This window comes from Anopheles maculipalpis, chromosome 2RL (assembly GCF_943734695.1).
Source record: "Anopheles maculipalpis chromosome 2RL, idAnoMacuDA_375_x, whole genome shotgun sequence".
NCBI classification, from domain to species: Eukaryota; Metazoa; Arthropoda; class Insecta; order Diptera; family Culicidae; genus Anopheles; species Anopheles maculipalpis.
The window spans coordinates 55,272,150-55,295,449 of NC_064871.1; the positions used below are offsets into that span (position 1 = coordinate 55,272,150).

Genomic DNA, 23,300 nt, shown 5'->3' on the forward strand with positions numbered 1-23,300 from the left:
TACCACGAATGAAATTTTTTTTTTTTTCGATTGACGGTGGGCAATCATTATACAGTACCAATATATAAAACTTACAAATTGTATCACACAACGTTTTCACCAGCGTCACGGAAATAGGAACTCTGTTTTCTAACGTTTCATACACTCCGGTATTGCAAGATTGCAGTTTTTATGAAGCGGCAACCGCAATGGGTTTTGACACAGTGTCGAAATGCAGAGTTCAGCGTCATGCGGTTTGACAGTTTGCAAAAAAACACAAAACTGCTACACTGTGAAGTAAACATACTGATGTCATCGTAATTTTGCAAACTATTTTTTTTATCTTCTAAATCTTGGGTGATGTAGTGCACAGTTGATCCTGAGCCAAATATATGATCACGGTGCTTGATTGGAACCAACTCAGCTTCTGTAAGTTATCATAGGTTTTGCTGTTTCTTTACCCATTTATCGGCACTCCCAACAAAAACATGCTTTTCGCTTTCGTCTACAAAATGATTGGTATATTTCAGTCTCTATAGTGGATCAGGCTTAAAACTTAACGCTAGCAAGACTAGAAGGTTTGAAAAACTCGTTCACCGTGATGATATGCTGAATCTGTCTTCCGTCGCATTGCGCTTGTAAATGTTCGGTATGAAGAAGGACAACACTCCGCAAGCGATGAGTGAAACGCCGGAAATCCAGAACGTTAGCTCGCACTGTGAATCCAGCAATACGCCAACAATGTTTGCGCCGACCACGCTTCCCAATCTTCCGAACATTAGCGAGATGCAAACAGCCATGGCACTGCGCAAACACACACACACACACACACACACACAGACAACAGGAAATTGAAAAGTTATGATATATCAAAGTTGTTTGTAGCCAGAAAAAGTAAGAAAAGCCACGATTGTGCTTACCGCAAGTTGGTCGGGAACAAATCCACCGTGCAGGCATTTACGACGCTGATGCAAAACCCGCACGTTAACAGTATCACGTAGAACCAGATGGCCAGAAGCGGTAAATCGATGAACACGATCAATATCCCACAAATTCCACAAAAGCCAAATATGAACACCAGGATGGGCAGCTTGCCCACTGCATTGATAATAAGACCGATCACCGCAAATCCAAGCGCGTATATAGTTTCCAGCACAAACGAATGCTCGTAGGCAGAAATGTCCAGCTTTTGATGGCACACTTCCGGCAGTACCGTTGCATTCACTTCCGGCAACTGTAGCACACTGAGATCCACCTGCGTACTATAGACCGCTTGACAAACGGTCGTTCGGACCACTCCCTGATCCTCCAGCTCAGCAATACGGTTCAAAATGTCAGGGAAGAACATGTACATCCCGTTCGATGTTAGATAAATGCCAAACTGCAGCACACAGATGATCGTGGTGCGCTTGCGGTATGTCCCCATAAACAGCGGTGCCGTCTGTTGCCACATTTGTTTCAGCAACCGAAGAACGCTCTTACTGTTGGCCACTTCTTCACGACGGATTTTAGTTTGCTGTGCCTCAGTTTCCTGGAGCAGAGAGCTAAGCTCCAGCCTCGCACCTTTGCCACCAGTGTTCCAGCGGTACATCTTGTGCACGATCTCGATAGTTTCCTGTTCGTGACCTCTGGAGAACAGAAATTTGGGACTTTCCGGGAAGTACAGCAACGCTATGCCACACACGAGACTCGGCAATCCACAAACCACCATAAACAATCGCCAAGGCCGATAAACGATGTTGAGCAGTGGTATCGTGAATTCCCACTCCTGGTTTATAACGGACCACGCGATCAGTGGCAGAAGAATGCATCCCACGCCAAACACAAATGAAGCTCCCATAATGGCACGGGAACTGTTTGATTTGGCATGAAATTCTCCTAGATATGCGTAGATCGTAGCTGACGAGCCGGAAATGCTGTAATTCGAAAAAGCGAATTGAGTCGCACATTGCAGGAATATCAAACTTACAATACTTACAAAAATCCAGTGAAGAACCGGGTAAGCGTAATTAACCAAAAGTTGGTCGTAAAGCTTGACAGCACGGTAGATACAAATGCAAGAAACAATGTCGGCAGTATGACCGTTCTTCTACCTCTCGTATCGGCCAGGAAGCCCCACAGATGGGAACTGCTGATGATGCCGGCGAACGAGATTGCACTCAGGACACCCTTCTCTTTCGTGGTTAGCAGCAAGTCGCACTCTGCTACCGGCAACACATAGCTGATGCCCAACGTTTCTAGTAGCACGGCCGCGAGGATAGTTCCAGAAATCGATATCAGACACAGATTGTAGATGCCAAATTCTGTAAGCGAACGGCAAAAGAGGTTAGTACAGTTGTGGATCAACATGAATGTAGCATCGCAAAGCTTACTGGTCATCAAGAGAGCATCGTCGAGTTTTACCGGACGTTGATATGTGACATCCTTGGGTTCTGGAAGAAGGAATTGTATCGAATCATGAATGCTCATTCCCCGTACTGTACCGGTCCATTTGCTTACCGGGCAGCTTTTCAATCGTATCGTCCATGGTCATCCTTCAAAACGTAACCGATCGTGCTTGTATCTAACTATCTTTCTGTCACACTTTCTTCCTGTCGATGCTCAGCGGAATCTCCACGGGTTTTGCTGATTTCATCTCTTTATATCATCGCGGACCGTGGGGATAGAATTTACCCACCAGCTCCTTTTCTCCTCCGGCTATCAGCACACCATCAAGAGCCCACTAGCTGGATAAGGCGTGCCGTAAATCTTCTACGATGGTGATTGCACCGGGAAACAAACCTCCCCAGTCAGTACTCGCGGGAGAGCTCGTAAAACAAACTGTTACTGTTTAACCTAACAACAAGACCGTGTCCAGACTGCCGTCGAGCGACTTTTATCAGATCTGGGGGGGTATCAAATTAAACAAAGATCCATAATCTGCTGGGGCCCCACTGGACCCCACAGCAATAGCGGCTTCCGCGGGATCGTAGCTTGTAGTGTGCAACAGTGTGATTCTGGGATGTATCTAAAATGACGACACAGACCCGGCAATCATTAGAATGCTGATGATCATTTCTGTTGTTTTATCCTGCCCGACACCAGCTCGTCCACGTACTTACCATTTCGGCGGAGGGTGCTTTTTGGAATACAACTTTTTTTTTGGTATACTAGCTTTTGCGCTTATAACCATACGTAATAAAGGGATAGAGATAGAGACCGTATTCTGGAAGAATGCTGCAGAAAAACAAACCAATTTGGTGTGATTAAATCTTCTTCTCAACCACACCGGTAAGCTGTAGAAACATTCGAATGTTCAAGAAGGTATCTTAAGATTCGGGTTAATAATGGCATTTCATCGAAGAAATTACTATGTTATTTCTTAGCATGGGTCGAGTACTAATCGACAATTGATTTGTTGGAAAATGAAGATGTTACGGTATATTTTAAATAAATATTCCTGTTGATGTTTTTAAAATCCTTTTCCCTTTTTACCTTCCTTGGTTTAATTTTACTTCTGGCTTCATAAGCCATTTCTGCGTTAATAAAATGGGCGTAATGGGCATAGTTTATTCATCTCTTTTTTAAATTTCACATTAGAATAATGTTGTTAAGTACACCATAAAGGCTAAAACAAAAAGATATTTGACCATAGCGTACGATATAGCAAATTATTCGTTAATTCCATTTTTAACCGCTGTAATTGAATTCGAAAAAATATGTTGAAATATACCAAGGTTTATAATGTATGAACCTTGGACGTGGTGGCGAAATTCGCTCTCGCTGTTGAAAAACGCCTGTCGCATGATCCGTACGGTTCAATTATCCGGGAACTCCATGGAACATCTCTTTTTTCGCCATTTCCGTTTCGTAGAACCGTGGAATAGGTTGTGTGTGAAGTTAAGCTGCGGCAGTACAGGTACACTTTTTGTTTTATAAATGCTTAGCTAATAGAGAGCAAACCATTTTCAAAACAATAGTCACAGCTTTCTAAAGAAGATAAGATAGGAATTTGCATGATGCGATTGTAGTTTATAATTTAATATCAGCAAAGCGGCTATTGCGATGCTCTATGCCGTGTGGATTAGAAATTCGGGCTTTGTATGTGTGTGTGTGTGCATATCGTGTATGGTATAGGAAAGGAAGCTTCGGTTGTTACCCATACATTCACATAGCGGCGCTGCCAGCGCTGCGCGTACTAGAAGCACACACACACACACCGCACTCACCCTTATTTTTTGTGTCCACGCGCCTGGGCACCATTTTGTTTTCGGTGTTAACAGCCTTTTCACGGCAATATTTCTCCACTTTTTCAAAAGAAGCACACTTTTCCAGCGTGTTGATTACTTTTACGTATTGCGTTGTAAGGTCACCGTAAATGAATAAAAAAAAATTTAATCATTTTGCAGAATGAAATATTGTATTGCGGCGTGCAATAATTAATCTTTTGCTTACTCTTTTCTTAACATTCCTTCTTCTAACAAGCAGTACGGAAATTTAAAGCAAACCCCCAATTTAAAACATGCCAGACTGGAGAGAACGTGACGATTCGGACCGCGGATATGGTGGCGGCGGTGGTGGAGGTGATAGCTACAGCTATGACCGGGAACGCCGGGACTACCGTAGCGACCGTGGCGGATACGATCGTAATGGCGGTGGTGGTGGTGGCGGTTACCGTTCGGGTGGTTACGGAGGCCGCCGCGATGACGACGGTGGTTACCGTGGTGGTGGCGGTGGAGGCGGCTACCGTGGAAACGGCGGCGGCGGCGGTGGTGGTGGTGGCAGCCGTGGCCCGCCGAGGATTGACCCGGCGACGGCAAAGACCGAGGTGTTTGAGGTCGAAGCCGATAAGGTTAAATTCATAATCGGTCGTGGCGGTAACAAGATCCGTGAGATCCAGGACCGTTGCCGTGTGTCGGTGCAGATTGGTAAGCGTGTATTGTTTGCTTTAGTAGAAGATGTAACGTAGAGAAAAGAAGGATGATGTGTTATTGTGAGAGCTCTGGCAAAGCAGCAAGATGCTACCATTGGGATGGTACAACGCTCGCTGTCGTATCCTGTTCAGATTGTGGTTTCCCGGGATCCGCACGCTCCGGATGCTGCGCGCGTACCACAAACCCCAGCACACGGAACGAATCGAACCCCGTACCTACGTCACGTTTCTGTTCTCTGTCTTCCTTCCGTACCGGGAAAGGCATTGTTTCGGTTTTGTTATGCGAATGTCTAGAGTACTGCTTGGAAAGCGGGAATGCAAATGATTGCGGTTTTTAACTATGGTCGAAAAACGCATATCCCTTACACAGAGTGTGTGTGTTGTGACGCGGTAGTTGTAACAGAAAGCAAACAAAAAAAGAAACGAAGGAAACAGAACGATACAGTAAATGGAACGATCAGTTGGTACATTGTACCTATACCGTTTTGGCTCATCTAGTCTGCGTGGGAAACGTTGCTATATGCAGATAAATCCTGTTACGGCAAGCTGTGACGTCGTCATATGAACTTCCTCATTTTGTGTGAACGCTGAACGCTTGAAACCGGCGCTGAAACTAAAAAAGAAGTAATACAGGCTGCAGGAGTTTGAATGTGTATAGTAGCGAAGCCCGTGAAGGCATATCCCCCTTCTTTTCGCTATCTTTCGCCCCACCCATCCCTCGCCCACACCTACTCTAGTGGAAGAGGGAACCATGGTAATGGAACAAGAGAGCTAGAGAATGAGAGCTTGTGAGAGAGAGACGAAAGACCGTGTAACTCCTCTTTCCGGCATGGGTGTGCGTGTGTGGTGCGTTATTCTCTGCGCGGCGTTTGCTCTATCGATTTTATGTGATGTTGCGCACACACATACACACCCATCCAACCATTCCGCCAACTCTTTAGTTTCCCCATTTCTGGACCTTTTCCTCCAGCCCCCCCCCCCCCCCCCCCCCTTCGCCCACCTTATCCTCAGATCATAACGTACCCGGTCCTAACCTAATTGCATCCGTCAACGAAACTTCCTACTGCTACTCTTGCTCCGTATTGTTTGCGGCGAAGAAAAACACGTTACAATGGCTATGTGCGTACGTGCGCGTGTGTGTGTGTTGCTACTCTTTACAAACCCGACTCTCTCTCCCCTCGCTTACCAACAAAACCTTCCAACAGACAAGGCTCGCAACGAGAATGGCGCCAATAATGTGTCGGTCATGGGCGATCAGCTGAACATTGATCGTGCTCGGGACATGATCAATACCATCATTAACGATGACCGGCGGGACCGGGAAGACGACCGACGGCGTGACGGTGTTTCCATGGCCTTCTAAGGTGCATCGCGGGAACCAACGATGTTTCAATGATGATGTCCACTATTGGCGGTGATGGCAGCAGCGACAGTGATCATTAGCAGAAGGAAAGAGAAGATGCCAAGAGAAGGAGTAAGCTGCAGCAGTTCGTAAACATATATACAAAAGCAAACAAACAGATCCACAACGTATGGGATGCAGTAGAAAAAAAAGGAAACCAGTCAAACACAGAGCGGCGAAACAAATCGCGCGATAATATGCAAATAAGAAAACAAAATTCAATCAATCCCCGGCGCGACGCATTATGAAAGATAAAGTACAAGATTTTCTTCTATTACAGCAAAACAAGTGTGAAACGTTTTGATTTCTACTACCCACTCAAGCAAGACGGGAAAACTATTTAAGTACGAGCAAACAGTAAGCAAAAACCGTGTCAAGCGTTTAATCGTTACAAGTGTGAAATGCGAAGAAGATTCCAATTGTATGGAGCAAGAGAGACAGAGACAACAAAGGAAAAAAGAGAGAAGCACGAAAAGAATCCATCCCCGTTTCTCCTCGGTCGCAGAGTTTTTTAGCAGAGTGTACGGACAGAAAAGAGAGATCTCAGTCACGCGAGATGTAGTAGCGGAAAGCAAAGCGGGAGTTCCATTGCATTTCTATTTGCGTCCGATAGAGCAAACAGAGGAAAAAAACAGATAGACAGACGATGCGTGTGTGTGTGTATGTGCATTTGATTAGAAGGACATTAGATGATAAACTACACACGCGCACACGAGACACTCACAGTAAAAGAGCGAAGGAGGGAGAAAGAGAGAGAGAGAGAGAGTAAGTGTAGTATATGCGCGTACGCCATCGTTGTCGTGTCCTAGCATGCTGCGACGATGTGACGATCAGGATAAAGCTGATTGTGTACAGTTTATCACTACGTATATTTACTTGGCTTTTAAAACCTATCGGACGCGCTCCTCTCGAATCATCCGTGTGTCGTAGTATCCTTTATCTTGTACATTTGACGAGACTGATTCCATTTGTTTTTTTATATAATTTAATATTGTACTAATCGATCGGATCGCGTTGTAGGCGAGCGCCTCTTTTCTTTTTGTGACTTTGTTTTGTTTGTTCTCCCTGAGGCCTCCACAAAATAGTAGGCGCGTGTTGATATTCCTTCAACGCCCACAGACATACAGAGTTTTCCATTCGTTCCTCTCTGATTAATTATTACGTACGTATATGTGCCGTTAAATATGGATTTTTAAAGCTATAACTTGACGAAAAAGATGTAACGCGGAAGCAACACAGACCGCGACGGAGGCAAGGATTTATAATGGGTTTAGCTTTTATCATCGTGTACCGTGTAAACCGGACTCAGCGAGGAGAAGAGTGGTATATAGGCATTTTGTGACAAAAAGGCATACGTAGCGGAGGGGTTGGGGAATGTGAAATGGGGGGAAAATACTTTTACTACTAACACACAATCGAAGCGGAAAATTGTACTATCCGGACCAAACTCGTCGGAAACGTAAGAGATAGAGAAACAAGCAGCAGAAACATACACACATAGTATGCGTATTATGATATGATGGCAGGTAACACTATACGGCTCTCCACTCAGCAAAACGGCAAAGCATTAAACAAGATTAGCGAGAAGCATGTGAAACATACGCAGACAAAATATATAAACGGTGTGAAATGACAACATATCACAGTTGCAATTTTTCTTATTCAGTAATATATCTCCTCCGAAAAAAGCATGTGTTATAGGCTATGAATTCGGTTATGGAACAAATGGTAACAGGATTCTCCATGATTGGTTTTGGGCTCCAACAATGATTTCTATGAAAGTGTGGTTGACTTATTTTTATTACTGCTGTGCTTGCCAAAATCTTTTGATGTGTCCTTTACTATTTTTCACTTTCTATGTGCTTTTGCGCACCTAAGCCGAAGGAGTTAAAACGTTCACTGTTTCTTGCTCTGATCATCGATCCTTGATCCTAGCAGCGTGGATGTTACAAAAGCTATCACATTGTACTTTTCATTGGATGAAAACACCTGATAACAGCACCGCTTTTACCCTACTGGTAGATTTCAAGGCGGCGTACCGTCCATGGCACGGAATTCCTAGGTATGGCTGTTGGGCATCACTACCGACAAGTTTTGAATATGCGAACTGCCCCTTTCAAACATAGCCTGGTGGAAGAGGTTCTTTTGAAAGTTTGAATTCCTCGTTTCGCAATCGTTGATTACACGCATGATGAAATTTGCAATCCAATTATGGGCTCTAAGGCCTTAAAATTCTACAAATAAAGACAATTTCCTCAAAATTTTCTAGAGCTCCCGCTGAAATCCCCTGTCCCACAGTCGAAGACAAAAGCGAATCGACAGTTTTTTCTTTAATTGAACTCTTCAATGCTTTTGGCCAAATTTGGAGACGATCAATTTAAGATTTGTTTTTATATCTGCAGGTATTTATGTACGAGGCATAAATCTGGAACTATGTAGAACAATTACAGTCTGAGTATTAAAATACACCTGCCCTAAAATGACGAACAATGCTTAGGTGCGTTCGAGAGGAAGATGTTCAGAAGGGTTTAGGTCTCTTGAAAGACACAGCTAAATGGAACACAGGGTTTACAAAATTCTACCAAATAATAAATGCTTTAATTAAAGCAATAATCATTAATCGATGTCGCTTCAAATGAAGTGCATGAATTGCGCCATTAAGTTATTGCCGGATGTCTGTCAGTCAGTTGGAATACTAAGTTCAACCCATCCCGTTTCATCCTGGTCCATAGTGTCAGGTTTCTGCCAAAGCTTTTCTACGGCATTAAGTTTGACGCATTCAAGTGATCGAGCCACTCAGAAATGGCTACTGGTGTCTTTGTCTCTTACTAATGTTGTCCGTGTGTTTAGTCTAAATTTAGTTTAGTTTAGTAAGTGTTTAGACAAACTAGTTGCAGGCCGAACACAATACTGTCATCAACCTTGAAATCGATATATTAAAAATTCTACAAAATTGGACGGCTATAACGCTCTTAAAACTAAAGTTTATTGAATATCGTTTGCTTTTTTCGCGCAACATATAATAATTTGTTTCAAGCGTATATAAGAACCACAATATGAGCGGGCACGCCCACAGTAAATGTTTAAACGTGTTTATAGTTTGAAGAAAAAAAAAAACAAAAAAATCGTTTATGTACATTGATCCTCGCGGAAATCGATGGAACTCCTTCCCCCACCTTACACAATATGGCTCTTCTTCTTGTCACGCAAATGGGCCGTCTTTTCGAGCAGTTGTTGTCGCTTAAAATTCAACACCGACTGACCAGTTGTGGTTGGGTCGACCCGATGTGGTTTTTCGGCTATCGGTCCAGGTCGCAACTTCTTGAGGCTGAAATCTCCTTTACCCTGGGTCTTTAGCTGGATATAGCCGGATTCAGCAGCGGTGCTGGAAATTGGCTTTGATTTTTGTGCTTTCTTCTTCTCGCCATTACCATCACCGTCGATCGCCGACTCAAGAAATATGCCCGAACTGGTCCATACCGGCAGCGGTAGGCTCGCGTTCGGTCCGGTTGCCACCACATCTCCAAACTTGGAAGGTTTGTTGCCCCCTTGCTTGGTGGATATTTTAAAAGACGATGTGGCCATGCCCCGGAGCTCATCCTGTCCGCTGGGTAGCAATGAGGAGACCCTAAAGCCGAGCTGTTTGGCCGGTGTTGCCTGTCGCTCGTCGAAACCAAAGTTCCGCTTCAGGCGTAGCTTATGCGGTGTCACGCTTTCCTCAAAGAAGCCACCACTTTCAATTCGTTGCAGGACACGCAGCTTCGTGTGTTTCGCTGGGCGAGGCGTTGATGCGACTGAGCTGTTGTCTCCTCCTTGCTGCTCACGTTTACGCTTCTTTGTCGGAACAACTAATGCCTCCTGTTCTACTGCTAGTTTTTCTTCTTGCAGAGACGCAAATTGTTTGTTTGTTTTTTTAACGTTGCTGATCTTTTCACGCTCGGCACGCACCTCAGCCATCGCACTCGAAAGTTTTTCTGCTGCAGCAGCTTCAAGCTGCTTCATTTTTTTGCTCTTTTTCTGCTTTGGAACGATACTGGAGCTGGAGCCCAATTCTTGCAATGGAAACTCAACCACCTGCTCCTTTACTTTCTTTCCCTTCGGCTTTTCAACCTTCCTGGCTGGTTCTGTGGACTGCGCCATTACTTCGACGATTTCATTCCGTAGTTCCGAATCACCGTTCGAGGAGGTTTTCGTTGCCTGCTTTTTTTGTTTTTTGGAAATTTTGCCAACCTCTTTCGGCATACCATCACCGGCAGCAGCAGGCTGGAGTGTAAGGTAGGGTACAGAAGTGTCCCTTTTATCGGCTTCTATCAAAGCTTCTTCCGGTTGCGGGACCAAACTTGCTTTTTTCTTGACAATGGCTTTTTCTTTTGGTGACTTCTCAGCAGATTCCATAAGCTTTTTAGTTTCATTTACCGTTTCCGTTACTTTAAGCTTTTGTTTCTTTTCAACAGGCGATTCGTCGGCCTTGGTTTGCTTTCCATCTTTCTCGACAATAGAAGGACTTGACAACTCTACCTGGTTGGTTGGAACTTGGTTAAATACGGCGAATGCCGAAAGGGCTACCCGTACCGGTGGCTCCTTCAATTTGTCCTGCTGCTTCGATGGTTTTGATTTTTTCTTTAACTTTTCCAACTTAGCCCCGATTCCACTGGCTGCCACCGTTGGAACGTTCGCCCCACCGTGTCCATTTTCCTTATCCTGCATTTTCTTCTCTAGTTGACGCTCTTTTTTGCGCTGCTTGCGACGCTCGACCACTTCCAGCTTGCGCCGTAAAGCCTGTTCCATGCGTTCCTTCTTTGTTTCTGCTAGTTCCTCCAGCAAATAGTTAACCTTTTTAGGCTTTCGCTTTTTCTTTTTCTTCAACAATTCCTCAACCTGCCCTGTGGAATCGTTGCCGGTCGAAGCATTGGTGCTGTTTGGATCATCTTTGTTGGCTGCCAACGCGTTAGCGGCAGCTGCTTTAGCTGCTTCAAGTTCCTGCTGCTGCTCCAGCTCTCGCTGCTTTTTCTTCTCTTCCTAAAACGTGTCAATGGAAAATCAAACATCAATTAACAATTCATTAGAAATATAAAAAAGGAAAAAATCTTCCCATTTACAGTTTCGATGCGCGAATTTTGCCCTTTCTATCTTTGTTTTTTATCAACTGAATATTTCTTTGCCTTATGGCTCTGATTAGTGCACTAGTATGTCCGAACTATATCTTTTACAATCTTAATTTTTAAAATACAAATATGATTTTTCTATACGTTTGTTACAAACTTCAAGCCTGTACCAATTGTGAATGTTTAGTAACAGAAAACTGCTGCAAAGGATACATAAAGTGGAACGATCAGAACAAACGGAATAACAAACAATGGTTTTATAAATTGTTTGGTGGTAGAGGTAACAGCGGGTGCCCTCAGGTCAAGACCTCACGGAAGACTTGAAAACATATGGCCGCCTGATCAGATCTTCGATATTTTTTCCATTTGTTATGCCCTAATTTACGAAGTTGGTATTGATATTTTAACTTAATTTACGAATTAATATATGTTTTGGAAGGCCAATTGCAAGTTTCTAGAGGTTTTCCCTTGTACCAAATTGCTGACATAAAGTGACCGCCAAAAATATAAACCTCTTTTATGGTCCCTTTTCGAAAAGCTGACTTCGATACTTCCTACTAGAGGTCGAAGCTTCGGTAGAATGTGCATCAGCAACGGGAAATCAACTAAAGCATCTTTGTTTTGTCCAAAAGTTCATCAAAGATTGTGTAATAGAAACCTGGAATATGTTTGAAAATTTTTCGACTCAAAAAATCTAACTTTTTAATTAGCACACTTAACCAATCCTACTAGAGTTGAAAAATATATAAAAGGGATGCCCAAAACTATGAAGATTTTTTTGTTTGAATTTGAAAATTATTCAATTGATTGTGTTGATATTTTAATGGCGATCACTGCATACATCTCCTACCACTATACCCCGCACAAAACAAGATAAAAAAAAGTAAAGAAAATAATTTACCTTCTTTTTACGCAGTACGGACGCAAGCTGCTTCTTGCGCTCCTTATCCTCGCGGACAAACTCATTGCAGCGGACCAGTATGTTTGTCAGATCATAATCCTCCAGAGCTTTTGCTTTCGGTTTTGGCGCTTTAGTGCGTTGCTTTTCAGTCGACTGCACTTCCTGCACTGAATTTTCGTCATCATCGTCGTCCGTCATTTCGCCATTATGCTTTTCCCCATTTGTTACATTCTCTTCTTCATCCGGAACTTCGTCCACTTCCATAGGTTCTGGAGCCGGTTGCTGGCTGGCCGGCTCCGACTGTGATGGTGAAGGAGTTTCTTCGATCAGTTTGGCTGGCAGCGAAAGTCGTGCCTTTTTTACAGCTTGTTGCTGTTGCTGACTATCGGCAACCGCTACACCAGAGTCTAACGACACACGTGACTTAGGTTTTCCTCCCTTTGCAAGAGCAAAAGGATTCGGCACGACGCAATTACCGTCAGTGGCCACCATCTTCTTTGCCACTGGTGTATTTGTATTATTTTTATTCTTTTCAGTCGAAGCCTTTTCCTTTTCCGGTTGTTTTGGCGTTGATGTCATTGCGTTCGTATTGCCACCACCGATAGTGTTGCGCTTCTTCGCTGCTCCGATATAAAACTGTGCCGAAATGAGGGATACGGGTGGCATAGACTTTCGACCAGTACTGGATCCATTATTCGACGGCTGATCTAATGTTATTTCCACCGCTAAAGATTCGTTTGGTGTCTTCTTCTTGTCCGGGGATAAAGCAGTTTCATCTTCCGAATATTCATCCAGATCAACTACTTCTTCTACACTTTCATTTCTCTCCAGTAGCTCGTCATGTAACGCATTTTCGTCGGATTGTGCGGTCTTTTCATGCGCCGTGAACAGTTTAGCGCTAGCTGGAAGGCTTTTGCGCGCATCAGCAACGACGCTTTGTGGTTCTGTGATGTTTGCAGCCTTAGCGGGCAGGCTTTTGCGTGAGTTGATGGGTTTCTTAGGTGATTTGGACAGCAAAGAAGACAATGCGGATGTCTCGCCGCACTCCATTTCCTCCCTATCGTTTTGAATATCCGATTCTTCCTTCTGCTTGACATCCTCAATCATTACCTTAGAACAATCCTTTGCTTCCTCCTGTTCTTCGTCTGCGATAGGGTCAGTACTTTGTTTTTCATCCTCAACTGCGATTGTGCTAACCATAGTAACCGGAGACGGAGATTTCAAAGCAATTTTTGCTGGCAATTTCTTACCAGCAGACGGAGTTGTCGGTACACCCCCACTGGTTTCTATTTTTTCTCCAACGCCAAATGTTTCCTTCGAAGCGGCCTTGACATTCGGAGTAGTCTTATCAACTGGTTTTACGATATCATCGTGGCTTTCGGCAGCGACTGATTTCTTCGTTGGCGTCAAATTAAGATTTTCGCCTCCCAAAGCCGGTGTTGCTGAACGTCGGGTGTTCGTGGTGTTGTTCCGCTTAGGAGATTTCGTAGGAGACGAAGCTTTTTCCTCCTCATCGCTATCATCCACCGGGTCCACAATACGTCGCCGACGAGTAGCTTTTTTCGGTTGTTTCGATACGGGCTGTGCACTATCTTCCTCCACCACCATCGATGCTACATCGTCATTTGAACTTTGCAACAACTCGTCTTCTTCCATCGGCTCCATTTCTTCACCGTCCGAAACAAGCCACGAATCGTTATCATCTTCCTCATCGTCTTCCGGTTCCTCTTCCGTATCTTCGCTACCCAAATCTTCACCCTGTTCTGGAACTTCATTCTCGGCGATTTCCTTTCGTAACTCGCTGTCCATTGAATCGCATGACTGATAGTCCTCGACTTCTAAAGCTTCATCGTCCACAAACTCGTTACGTTCCCGTGTTTCTTCCTCTTCATTTTCTTCTTCTTCTGATGTATCCTCTCCATCTTTTTTCAACTCTGATGACTGTTGCTTAGTTACAGGTGAACGAGTTTCCAGCGACGAATCCAAACTAACCTTCTGAAGTGTTGCTTTCTCCTCTTCGAGCCGTTCCTGTTCTTCCTGCTTGCGGATGCTGTATTCATCGATGCCTTTCGTAGCCGAACGACGTACCGACTGTGACCAAGAGGCTGAAAATTTGTTTCCTTCCGACAGGGACTGATCCGCCGTACGACTACCATCGGTAACAGTACCGTTATCATTCGTTACTGTTGTGTTCTCCGTGTCTTTTACAGAAGCTTCTAATACCTCGATTCCGCTGACATTATTTGCAATTGATGTTTCCTCGGCACATTCTCCATTACTTAAGACGATCATAGATGTAGTAGAATCATTCATTTTATCCTTATCATCGATCATGGATGTAGTAGAATCATTCATTTCATCCTTACTGACACTTGCAACTGTCTCAGTAGTCGGTGGCTGATGCTGGCTAACCATATTTTCGCATTTGGGAGATGCATTGACCGGGTTGCCTTTCTTCTCCGACTCAACCATTTTTGAAGATGCGTTAACTGCTCCAGTTACACGCGGTGATGCACACATCAGTTCCGAATTGCGCAGATCTTCCACGACTACAAACATTTGCTTCGTCACTGATGTAGGTGTTTTGGGAAGCGAGCTCTGATGGTCATCCCGTTTGGAATCATCACTGAAGGAAACATTCTTGGAGCGCGGTGAGAGTTTTGAAAGTGACAGAGGTGTTATAGCAATGCGCGGTGTTTTTTTACCGCTTGGTGGTGATGATTCAGCTGTCACATCACACACCGGACTCGCCGGAGTACTGCGGGGGCTAGCAGCAGACACTGCTGACAAAGCCGATTGTGCTCGTTTTTGGCGTGTGGACGTGTCGGACGATACGGATTCAGCCCGAGTGTCTCTGTCGTCCTCCTCAATAATGGTGTCATCCTTTAGAGCACGCACACCGGTTCCCATCTTCGAAACGGTAACAGGTAGCGACTGTACTGAACTGTTTCCATCATCGGACGTAACGCTGTTGCGCCGAGTGGAGCGACGTACGCCAGTGACGGGGGGTTGGGGCGAACCAATTGATGTCAACGCTTCGTGAGACGCACGGAGACGAGCTGGCGTACGAGGACGGGTGGTAAGCGTCGTGCTGTTTCTCTCGTACGTTGCATTCAGTTCGTTCAAATTCTCCTCCGTAAGTGAAGTATTACGCGAACGTCTACCCGGTTCTCCGTTCTTCGATTCCGCTTCCTTGAGGTTCTGCACCAGTTTGTTGGGCAACGATGTTGGGGTGTCGATGGTTTCCGACATCCGGCGTCGAGTGGTGCGACCGACGATCGGCGTGGATGGACGACCACTTTCACTTTCCTGTATCGCGTTCAGTGCAACAACCCGCTTGGAGGTACTGTTTGTTTTCTTTGGTGTTCCGCTTACTGCTGCACCAGTCGGTTTCTGTGGCGTTGCTTCCTGGTCAACCGAACGCCGGCGAAGAGCACCACGGGTGACTGCAAAGACAAGGCGAATGTTGAATACCGAAACTCAGTATTGTACCGGTACCGGCACCACAAGAAGAAGAAAAAAGCATCAATCCTACCTCTTGTCGGAACGTCTTCGTCCTGATTCATGGTGGAATGTTTGGTTCACACAGTTACAACACTACAGAGTAAGGAATAAACGAAATGTACGGACAAATTTCAGCAATTTAATGAAGCACAACACTCTGCTAGCCTGCTTCGCTAATGTATAGCACGATCCACGTTTTTCCCACGCTTGTTCTTTCACCGCTCTCGACGATTTGACAGCTGTGCGGAATGGATCTGCGATTACTGGAATTCACGTAACGTCTGGTAGCGATAGTAACGTTTCCCTCCAGAGCAATATATTTTCCTTTTAATTTATATCAATTCTTTATTTATCGTATTTTTTTCGTTTCTCTCGCATTGCAAATGTTTTTCACAAATATTTGCATATAAAATACTGTACAATCGTGAATTAAGTTACAGTTTAGCTCTTCGATCAAATGGCTGAATGTTGCTTCGAAAACAGTTTGCACACTTCAATATGTGCTTTAAAAATATCCTTTCGTCGTACATTTTATTTCACTGTACCATAAACCACGCGTAGCGTTCATTTCTCTCAGCTACGAAAAAGTTAACCATAATTTTAAAATAATTCAAACGCGTTTGACGTTGGCATTTGACATTCGTAGCGGCGTTACGTGGCGCTAGTGTACTGACGGCAATCGGAATAACTACAGTCGTCGGTTGGAAACGAATTTCTGCAAACGATAAAACGGACATATTACAAAGATCAAACTTGTGACGCTAGCTCGAGCAGGCACTGCATCGTAAGCAGCATAATAATCGTGATTTTCAGCAATTCCTTTAGCACAATCGTATACTTTTCTCACTTCCGTTGACTGCCCAGTATTGCGCTAGTGACGGATAGCATAATTGAGCAATAGGGCATATCATTCCGATCACAACAGTGTGTCGTTTACCGATAACGCTAGAGTGTTGCGTGGTGCAATTGTATACAAGCAACATTTTCCGCAATTCCACTAATCTGACTACTGCTGCCAGCAATGAATCGTCTGGGTAAGTTTACCACCGGTTAACGTGTTAGAGGTGTCAATAGTTACACTGCTAGGCTTCGATTCCGCGTATGTTTACTTTCAGAAGAAGCCGAATCGACGCCAAAAAAGCGTAACCCGAAGCAGCAGCCGGAGGCCGTTGCCAAAGATGCCGTCACAAAGTCCGGTCGAAAGGTGAAGCGTCCAGCACACCTTGATTCACCGGAACGGGTACTGAGTGCTTCACTATCTTCCGATGCGAGAAAATCCGTTGCTGCACGGGCACACAAAGCCACCGAACCAGCGTACACAACAACTCCCAGCAAACGTACGGCAACTAAAGAGCAAGTAGGCTCCCCGGAAGAGCTACACGGTTCTCGCAAAACTATCGCTTCGACCAAAAAAACACACCCTGGCAAACAATTGGAAGCAACTCCCAAGGGGAAGTTAGCAAAGGAAAGCATCGTGGATGACAGCGTCGGTATCTCAAAGTCGGGCCGCAAGATAAAAATACCGGCCAAACTAGCGGAGTTTGACAGTGATTTGTTGAGCAGTCCGTCGCGTAAGAACATTGTGCCCGACGAGGATGAGCCTACCAAGGACAAGCCGACAAAAACACCTGGCCGTGCAAAGCCGGCGGTGAAAAACATTGCTGTGAACGACGATGATGAAGAAGAGAACAACAAAAGAGCCGCCCGAAAGACACCGGGCCGTCGGGCAAAGTCTGTTGCACTTACCGACCAGCCGGATGAAGAGAACGTTTCAACACCCAGACGAAGAGGGTTAACGTCCTTGTTGCAGAAAGAGGAGCAACCTGCAGAACCATCTCATGCCAAGACACCGGGAAAACGGGTGGAAAAATCTTTCCTCGGTACAGCTGCAAACACACAGCTGAAAACACCCGGACGTCGGGCAAAATCGATGGCACCAGTCGCAGACGCGACGGAAGAAAAAGAGTTAAAAACGTCCGTAAAAATAATACAAACACCGGGGCGACGTGCTGGCAAATCAATCGTGAACGCTGAAGAAAATTCCAAATCAGCTCGCGATGAAAGTCCGGCCGTTGAACAAGTCACTGTTCCGAAAACACCGGGCCGTAAGGCCACCAAATCAATGGTCCCTACTGCAAGTGTAGAAAGTCCGACCGCGCAGGGTGCCACTACAAAAACTCCAGGCCGTCCTCGTCTGTCAAAATCTAATGCAACCGACAAAATAGAATCTAGCAGAAATTTAGTCAACGTAGACACAGCCTTACACTATACCGGAACTCAGGCGTCCGGGTCTTCAGCAGAACTTTTATCGCGTTCCGGGCGGAAGATAAAACCGAAAAAAGTGTTTGATTTTGAGCATGATGTAAAAACTACTGAACAAACAGCTGACGGCAGTAAGAAACGGAAGGTGGAAAACACGGAAGAATCTTCCATCGACACAACGATGCTGTCCCCAATGAGCAGGAAAGCCACGGCATGCGTGGATGATGCTCAACAAACACCGAAGCAGAAAAGCCGGCAAGCTTCCCAAACGGATAATGATGCATTGGTAGATGGATCTATTTCCCGATCAGGAAGAAAAATAAAGCCTAAGAAAATGTTTGGTTTCGAAGATGGAGAATCTTCGGCCGACCTTCTTCACATAACCGGCGCGTCTCCTACGGTGGACAAAAAACCTGCTGGTGGTGATAAAACAGCAAAAGCAAAATCCGTAAGCACACCAGCAAAAGCTCGAGCTGCTTCTTCTGTCGAAACCGATCGTGGAATAGATGAAGCGGGCGCGAAACAATCGTTCATCACCAGGCGAGGCGTTGACGATCATCATCGCGGGAAGCTTCAACACTCGCTTGACGAAGCGGATCATGCCGTGGCTGGTTCGGAACCGATGATTATTCGTACGTCTATTGGATTTGGTAAACCAAAGGTGCAAAATCAGACACCATCGCTACAAAGAGCGGAAGGAGACGATGATGATGAAAACATAAAGCGTGCGATGGACTCTGCTCGGCTTGTGGGAAACAGTCGCTCCGGTCGAAAGATAAAGCCAAAAAAGTTTTACGATACAGATACAACAACATCATCCAACCATCAACTGGCTGTTACGGTTAAGGGAAAGCAAACGGTGCGATCATCACCAGAGCAAAAAGCTGACGAGGAACAGACACCTGAAGAAAGCTGTGCAACCAATTCATTGGTGGAAAATGCAGATACCGATGAAATGATGGCAACCGATGAGGCAGGAGTTGACATTCCAGAAGGACCTGTTAAAATGTTTGCCACGGAAAATGAACCACCCATTAAGAATATAACCGAGAACGATGAAGAACAAATGCCGGAACAAGAGTCAAACACTGCAGAGTCGGACAGTAACGGTATGGATGTGGAACCGGAAAAAGATCTCGTTGATGTGGAAAAGGACCAGGAAGCAGAGGTAGCTATAAATGATTCACAGATGGTTGAGCAAAAAGCAGAAGATGAACCGGAAAAACAACAAACGGATCGAGAAGAGGAAGGATGTTTCGATGATAAAAATAACCTGTTAAACAATGTTACTCTTCCAGATGTTATGAATTCCGATGGGTATGTTTGATATACAATATTCTAGATTTAAGATTAGCTAATATCATACGATCTTATTTTTTTATTTCAAGGTAGTTTCATTTGCATACAATCCCTAAAATCGTTGTACGAGCATAATAAGAGACAGAAGAGACAGTAATAATTTTGATAACCACGCATAAATGATTTAAAGTGCATTTATAAATGCAATCACCACCTTTAGTCATGATAAGAAAATGTTTTTTTTTTAAGATCCGCAGAGCCATGTTTTCAAGGCCTCTATTTAATGTTTGCAAAGTTAAAATCGTATACATCGCAAAGACGTTCAAAACTCGTACTTATATTGAAGATCTAATATTTAAAAAAAATATCCGTAAAATATTGAGCGCAGAGAAAAAAGCAAATACGTTTTGTGTGCATTTGTTACTGTTGATCTTGGCGGGGCGGCCTTTGCAGTCTTTGCCAGTGGCTGTAAAATGGTACACATTTGAAATTTTGGCATAATTTTTTCATTTGGATCTCGTAATCATCAGTCTCAAATAAAAATGAAATTGGTTGCATTGGTCCATCTCTCTCTCTTTTTACAGTTATTATATTCGTATAATGCTTATGAATGTTCTAGTGAGCGATACTGAAACATGTATTGCACGGTTACAAATATTTGTTCAGTAAAAGGAGAAAGATTTATTCGACATTTGAAGAGAGATCAGAGTTACACAAATATTTGTATTACACCGTAAATTTGTGTAAACAAAGCAAAGCACTTTAAAAATACTAAAAATCAAATTATGAATCATATCTTATCCAAACTGCTTGGTAAGAAACCAGATACCTTCAATCATATAATTTAGCATTGTATTATTGTATAATTACATGCATTCTAAGAACGAATTTTAAAACAGCTATATCAAATAAACAACAATACGGAGGAGAGGAGCCGTCATACAAAAATGTACCACCAAAAAGTAGTCGATTTTTTTATTCAAATAACTCGAGTTCACGGGAAAGTCAATATACTAGAAACGTTATTATAAACGTTTATTTTAAAAATCCTGCTTTTTGTTCCTGATCCTGGCGCTTGTTCAAGCAGTTGAAATTTCCTTCCTGTATAAGGAATAAAAATCACGCTGATTGAAATTTTATTCAAAGAGTTTTAGAATGCCTTCCAAGACACTATTGATGTGGTACGTCGTTTATGCAGAAAAGATCATCCGCCTGTACTCCTTTCGGTTAGACGTTAGATTCAGAATATTTAATACGAAGTTCTCAAATAGACGTTGAAGAAAGCGTCAATTAGCAATACAACGTGTACAATAAGTTTTGTCCCACATCTGTTAACTGTTAATTTAAAATGCGTTTCCTCTCTCCCATGCTTTAATTACAGATCAGAGTCAGTTGCCCAACCCGATGCAACGGAGGAAAAGGCATTGCCAGAAGTTTTAATGGAAAATAGTACTGAAAAGGATGCAGAAGTGGCACAATGTAAAACAACCGATCGGGAGGACACTTCCATAGCCAACATTGAGAGTGAAGCAAATGGATCTGCAGAACCGAAGGACAACATCAAAACAATACCACACGACGAAGATGTATCAGTAGCTGGTGCTGTTGATGATATCCAGCCGGAGATGGTGGAGCAGACCAGTGAGGTTGTAGTACCTACCGATGATATCAATGCCTCGACCGCAATACAAAACGATGCTGAAATGCTGGAAGAAACACCTTTTGGAGACATCGAATATTTGGAGGATGAGAAAAGTAATATTGTGGAGCACATTCAAAAGCCTTCTTCCCCGCATGAAGGACTGTCGGTTTCATCTTCATCGCTTGAAGAAGCTGTTACTAACCACACTACATTATTCCCAACTGTTGTACCTTCGATTATAATCGTTCAAGAAACACCTCACGCGCTGAATGATACATTTTCACCTGTAATACCAAGTCGGGGAATTTCTTCCAGTGGCGTTACGGTTATCGATATAACTGCGGATACACCTCGTCCAGCAGTAGCAGCTGCGGCACCTCGCACACCCGATTCAAAGCTACTGACAGGACAGGAAGCGTCGGACAAATGCTCTCCCGATAAGCCACCGGAAGTGATCGAAATAATCGATAGTCCAGCAGTGGCGGCGTTTTGTAAGCAGATCAACGACCAACCCGGCGCAGAGGGTGGCAGTGCCACAAGCACCCCTTTAGCCGTAAGGTCCGTGCTGTTGCAATTCAATCAGGAATTTGTTAATGAAGAGCAGCAGGAGCCGGTGGAGCAAAACGAGGGACGCAAACGATCACTTTCAGCCAGCGCAGCAGACATGACAATGAAACGGAATGTCACCTTCCACAGTCCGGCCAACTCTACCATGCTGGTGGAAACCATCGACGAGCGATTGATGCTGAAAAGCCTGCAGGAGCAGCAGCAACAGCAACAAGACACGATCGAGCGCAGCAGCTGCTCGAAAGGCATTGGGGAAAAGCTGCGCAAACCACGCAACCGTTCGTTATCAGAACATAAGCCATCGGAAATGAAGCGCAAAAAGGTCAGCAAGCTGCCGAATTTTAAGTCCATTCACGCGAATCATTTCAATCGTATGGAATCGCTTGCCGAGTTCATGAAGCGCAAGGAGTCACGCGCCAAACAGATCCTTTCGTCGTGCGGTTCAGCATCGAAGCTGCTCTCCAATCCCAGCACCATAACGACGGATGCTGTGGAAAAACCTTCCGATGGTAAGTGGTATGCTGCAACTGGGTACGTCACACCGGATGGTTTTTAAAATTTCTTTCCGTTCAAATTTACAGCAGTTAGTAAATCGGCGATCAAGAAAGTCCCACCGCCGACCACGAAACCATTCGTTTTCAAATCCGCTGGCGGAGGAGGAATACCGGTGCCATCGTCGGGAGTGGTCGCCGGGCTATTTGTAAAGCGTACCAAGGAAGCACCGATGGCAGCAAAGGCTGGGTCCGAAGGATCGGGCGAGCATCATCATCAAACACTGTCTGCAACGGCAACGGTTGCCCCAGCCAGCGTCGCGAAGAAACCTATACCAAGCGATACGGAGCGAATGGCTAACCGGTTAAAGCAATTTCAGACCACTTTTAAACCGAAACAGATGGCTACCGGTATGGGTGATAATACTGTTAAAGGACCACTGTCCAGCACGGCAAGCACTAGCCATACCACGGTCGGTGGTGAGCGTCCAGTGGATCAATTAAGGTCGAAGCAGTCGAAAATTCTGAAGGGTGTGCGTACGAATCGACGGTTCGAGCTGCAGATGAAACATCGGGACAATGTTCAACATAAGTGAACAAATTTTGCATCGCATATATATGTTTAGTATTATGTTTGTCCTTTTATCTTTACTAACCAATACTGACGTTACTTTTTTCTTTATATTTTCGTATTATCAGAGATGATTGAGTTCAGTGTTTCTGATTTCAATCCATCAAACATTTTGAACTTTTTCTTTAAACAAAAAAAAACAACTCCGATACCTTGGCATAGATATTGCAATACATTAACAATTATTAACATTATAAAATTAAAACGTATTCAGTTGATAACAATAAAGAGATAAGTATCACATTAAAGCATTATTGATTCTCTCTTACGACGGAATTAATGTGTTCAGCATATTTGTAATTTTTTTCATATTTGCGATTCTTTTAAAAATATCTAACGTACACTACACATTGTGGCTTAATACGAGCACGGTAAGAAACAAAGGAAAAGGAAGTGTTGCAATAGCGGTTGAGATGACGAGATCCGTTTGCGATCTGGATCCGGATAAACGGCATGGACAGAAAAGTTGATAGAGAAAACTTTGGGTGATAAGCGAAGCGCACAGTGCATTCCATAGAATGTAGTTGAGGGCGCAGTTTGCAAAAAACGACAAAAATGTTCCAAGATTGACGGCTTTGTTGGGAGAAAATTACGAAAATTCATAT

At 44.2% G+C, this 23,300-nt stretch overlaps 7 protein-coding genes across 7 annotated transcripts in view; 5 read left to right on the plus strand and 2 right to left on the minus strand.

Annotated features, from left to right (window-relative positions):
* LOC126556860 (metastasis-associated protein MTA1) overlaps window positions 1–23,300 on the plus strand; it is a 137,816-nt gene that overhangs the window by 29,023 nt on the left and 85,493 nt on the right. The gene's annotated exons all lie outside the window — the stretch shown is intronic.
* Window positions 1–23,300, plus strand: part of LOC126558508 (uncharacterized) — a 246,009-nt gene that overhangs the window by 8,109 nt on the left and 214,600 nt on the right. The window lies entirely within an intron of this gene.
* LOC126557775 (synaptic vesicle glycoprotein 2B-like) lies at window positions 573–2,415 on the minus strand. Its single transcript, XM_050213655.1, has 4 exons — window positions 2,352–2,415; window positions 1,958–2,282; window positions 900–1,895; window positions 573–783 (listed from the first exon to the last, which is right to left on the minus strand). The coding sequence occupies exons 1-4, from the start codon at window positions 2,356–2,358 to the stop codon at window positions 573–575; spliced, it is 1,539 nt and encodes a 512-aa protein (XP_050069612.1). The 5' UTR covers window positions 2,359–2,415.
* On the plus strand, window positions 4,481–6,337 carry LOC126559178 (rRNA 2'-O-methyltransferase fibrillarin-like). Its single transcript, XM_050215296.1, has 2 exons — window positions 4,481–4,886; window positions 6,097–6,337. The coding sequence occupies exons 1-2, from the start codon at window positions 4,481–4,483 to the stop codon at window positions 6,252–6,254; spliced, it is 564 nt and encodes a 187-aa protein (XP_050071253.1). The 3' UTR covers window positions 6,255–6,337.
* On the minus strand, window positions 9,471–15,957 carry LOC126567279 (titin homolog). Its single transcript, XM_050223511.1, has 3 exons — window positions 15,835–15,957; window positions 12,300–15,745; window positions 9,471–11,312 (listed from the first exon to the last, which is right to left on the minus strand). Exons 1-3 carry the CDS (start codon window positions 15,863–15,865, stop codon window positions 9,471–9,473), a joined length of 5,319 nt encoding a protein of 1,772 aa, XP_050079468.1. The 5' UTR covers window positions 15,866–15,957.
* Window positions 16,825–22,663, plus strand: LOC126567282 (nucleolar protein dao-5-like). The gene is made up of 5 exons (XM_050223512.1): window positions 16,825–16,837; window positions 16,919–18,832; window positions 18,869–19,382; window positions 20,746–22,089; window positions 22,162–22,663. Exons 1-5 carry the CDS (start codon window positions 16,825–16,827, stop codon window positions 22,658–22,660), a joined length of 4,284 nt encoding a protein of 1,427 aa, XP_050079469.1. The 3' UTR covers window positions 22,661–22,663.
* Window positions 20,093–23,300, plus strand: part of LOC126558569 (annexin B10-like) — a 292,795-nt gene continuing 289,587 nt past the window's right edge. The window contains exon 1 of the mRNA XM_050214604.1: window positions 20,093–20,097. The gene's annotated coding sequence lies outside the window, so the exon portion shown is untranslated. The remainder of the gene's footprint in view (window positions 20,098–23,300) is intronic.

Excerpts from the sequence above, each read along its gene's own strand:
- LOC126567279 (XM_050223511.1), bottom strand. The coding sequence starts at position 15,865 with ATGAATCAGGACGAAGACGTTCCGACAAGAG. Across the intron at positions 15,746-15,834 it reads CGAAGACGTTCCGACAAGAG|TCACCCGTGGTGCTCTTCGC; the intron begins GTAGGATTGATG and ends TTGTCTTTGCAG. Across the intron at positions 11,313-12,299 it reads CCGTACTGCGTAAAAAGAAG|GAAGAGAAGAAAAAGCAGCG; the intron begins GTAAATTATTTT and ends GACACGTTTTAG.
- LOC126557775 (XM_050213655.1), bottom strand. Across the intron at positions 1,896-1,957 it reads CGGTTCTTCACTGGATTTTT|CATTTCCGGCTCGTCAGCTA; the intron begins GTAAGTATTGTA and ends TTCGAATTACAG. Across the intron at positions 784-899 it reads TTGTTCCCGACCAACTTGCG|TGCCATGGCTGTTTGCATCT; the intron begins GTAAGCACAATC and ends GTGTTTGCGCAG.
- LOC126559178 (XM_050215296.1), top strand. The coding sequence starts at position 4,481 with ATGCCAGACTGGAGAGAACGTGACGATTCGGACCGCGGATATGGTGGC. Across the intron at positions 4,887-6,096 it reads CCGTGTGTCGGTGCAGATTG|ACAAGGCTCGCAACGAGAAT; the intron begins GTAAGCGTGTAT and ends ACCTTCCAACAG.
- LOC126567282 (XM_050223512.1), top strand. Across the intron at positions 18,833-18,868 it reads TGTGGGAAACAGTCGCTCCG|ATACAACAACATCATCCAAC; the intron begins GTCGAAAGATAA and ends TTTACGATACAG. Across the intron at positions 22,090-22,161 it reads AAACCTTCCGATGGTAAGTG|TAAATCGGCGATCAAGAAAG; the intron begins GTATGCTGCAAC and ends TACAGCAGTTAG.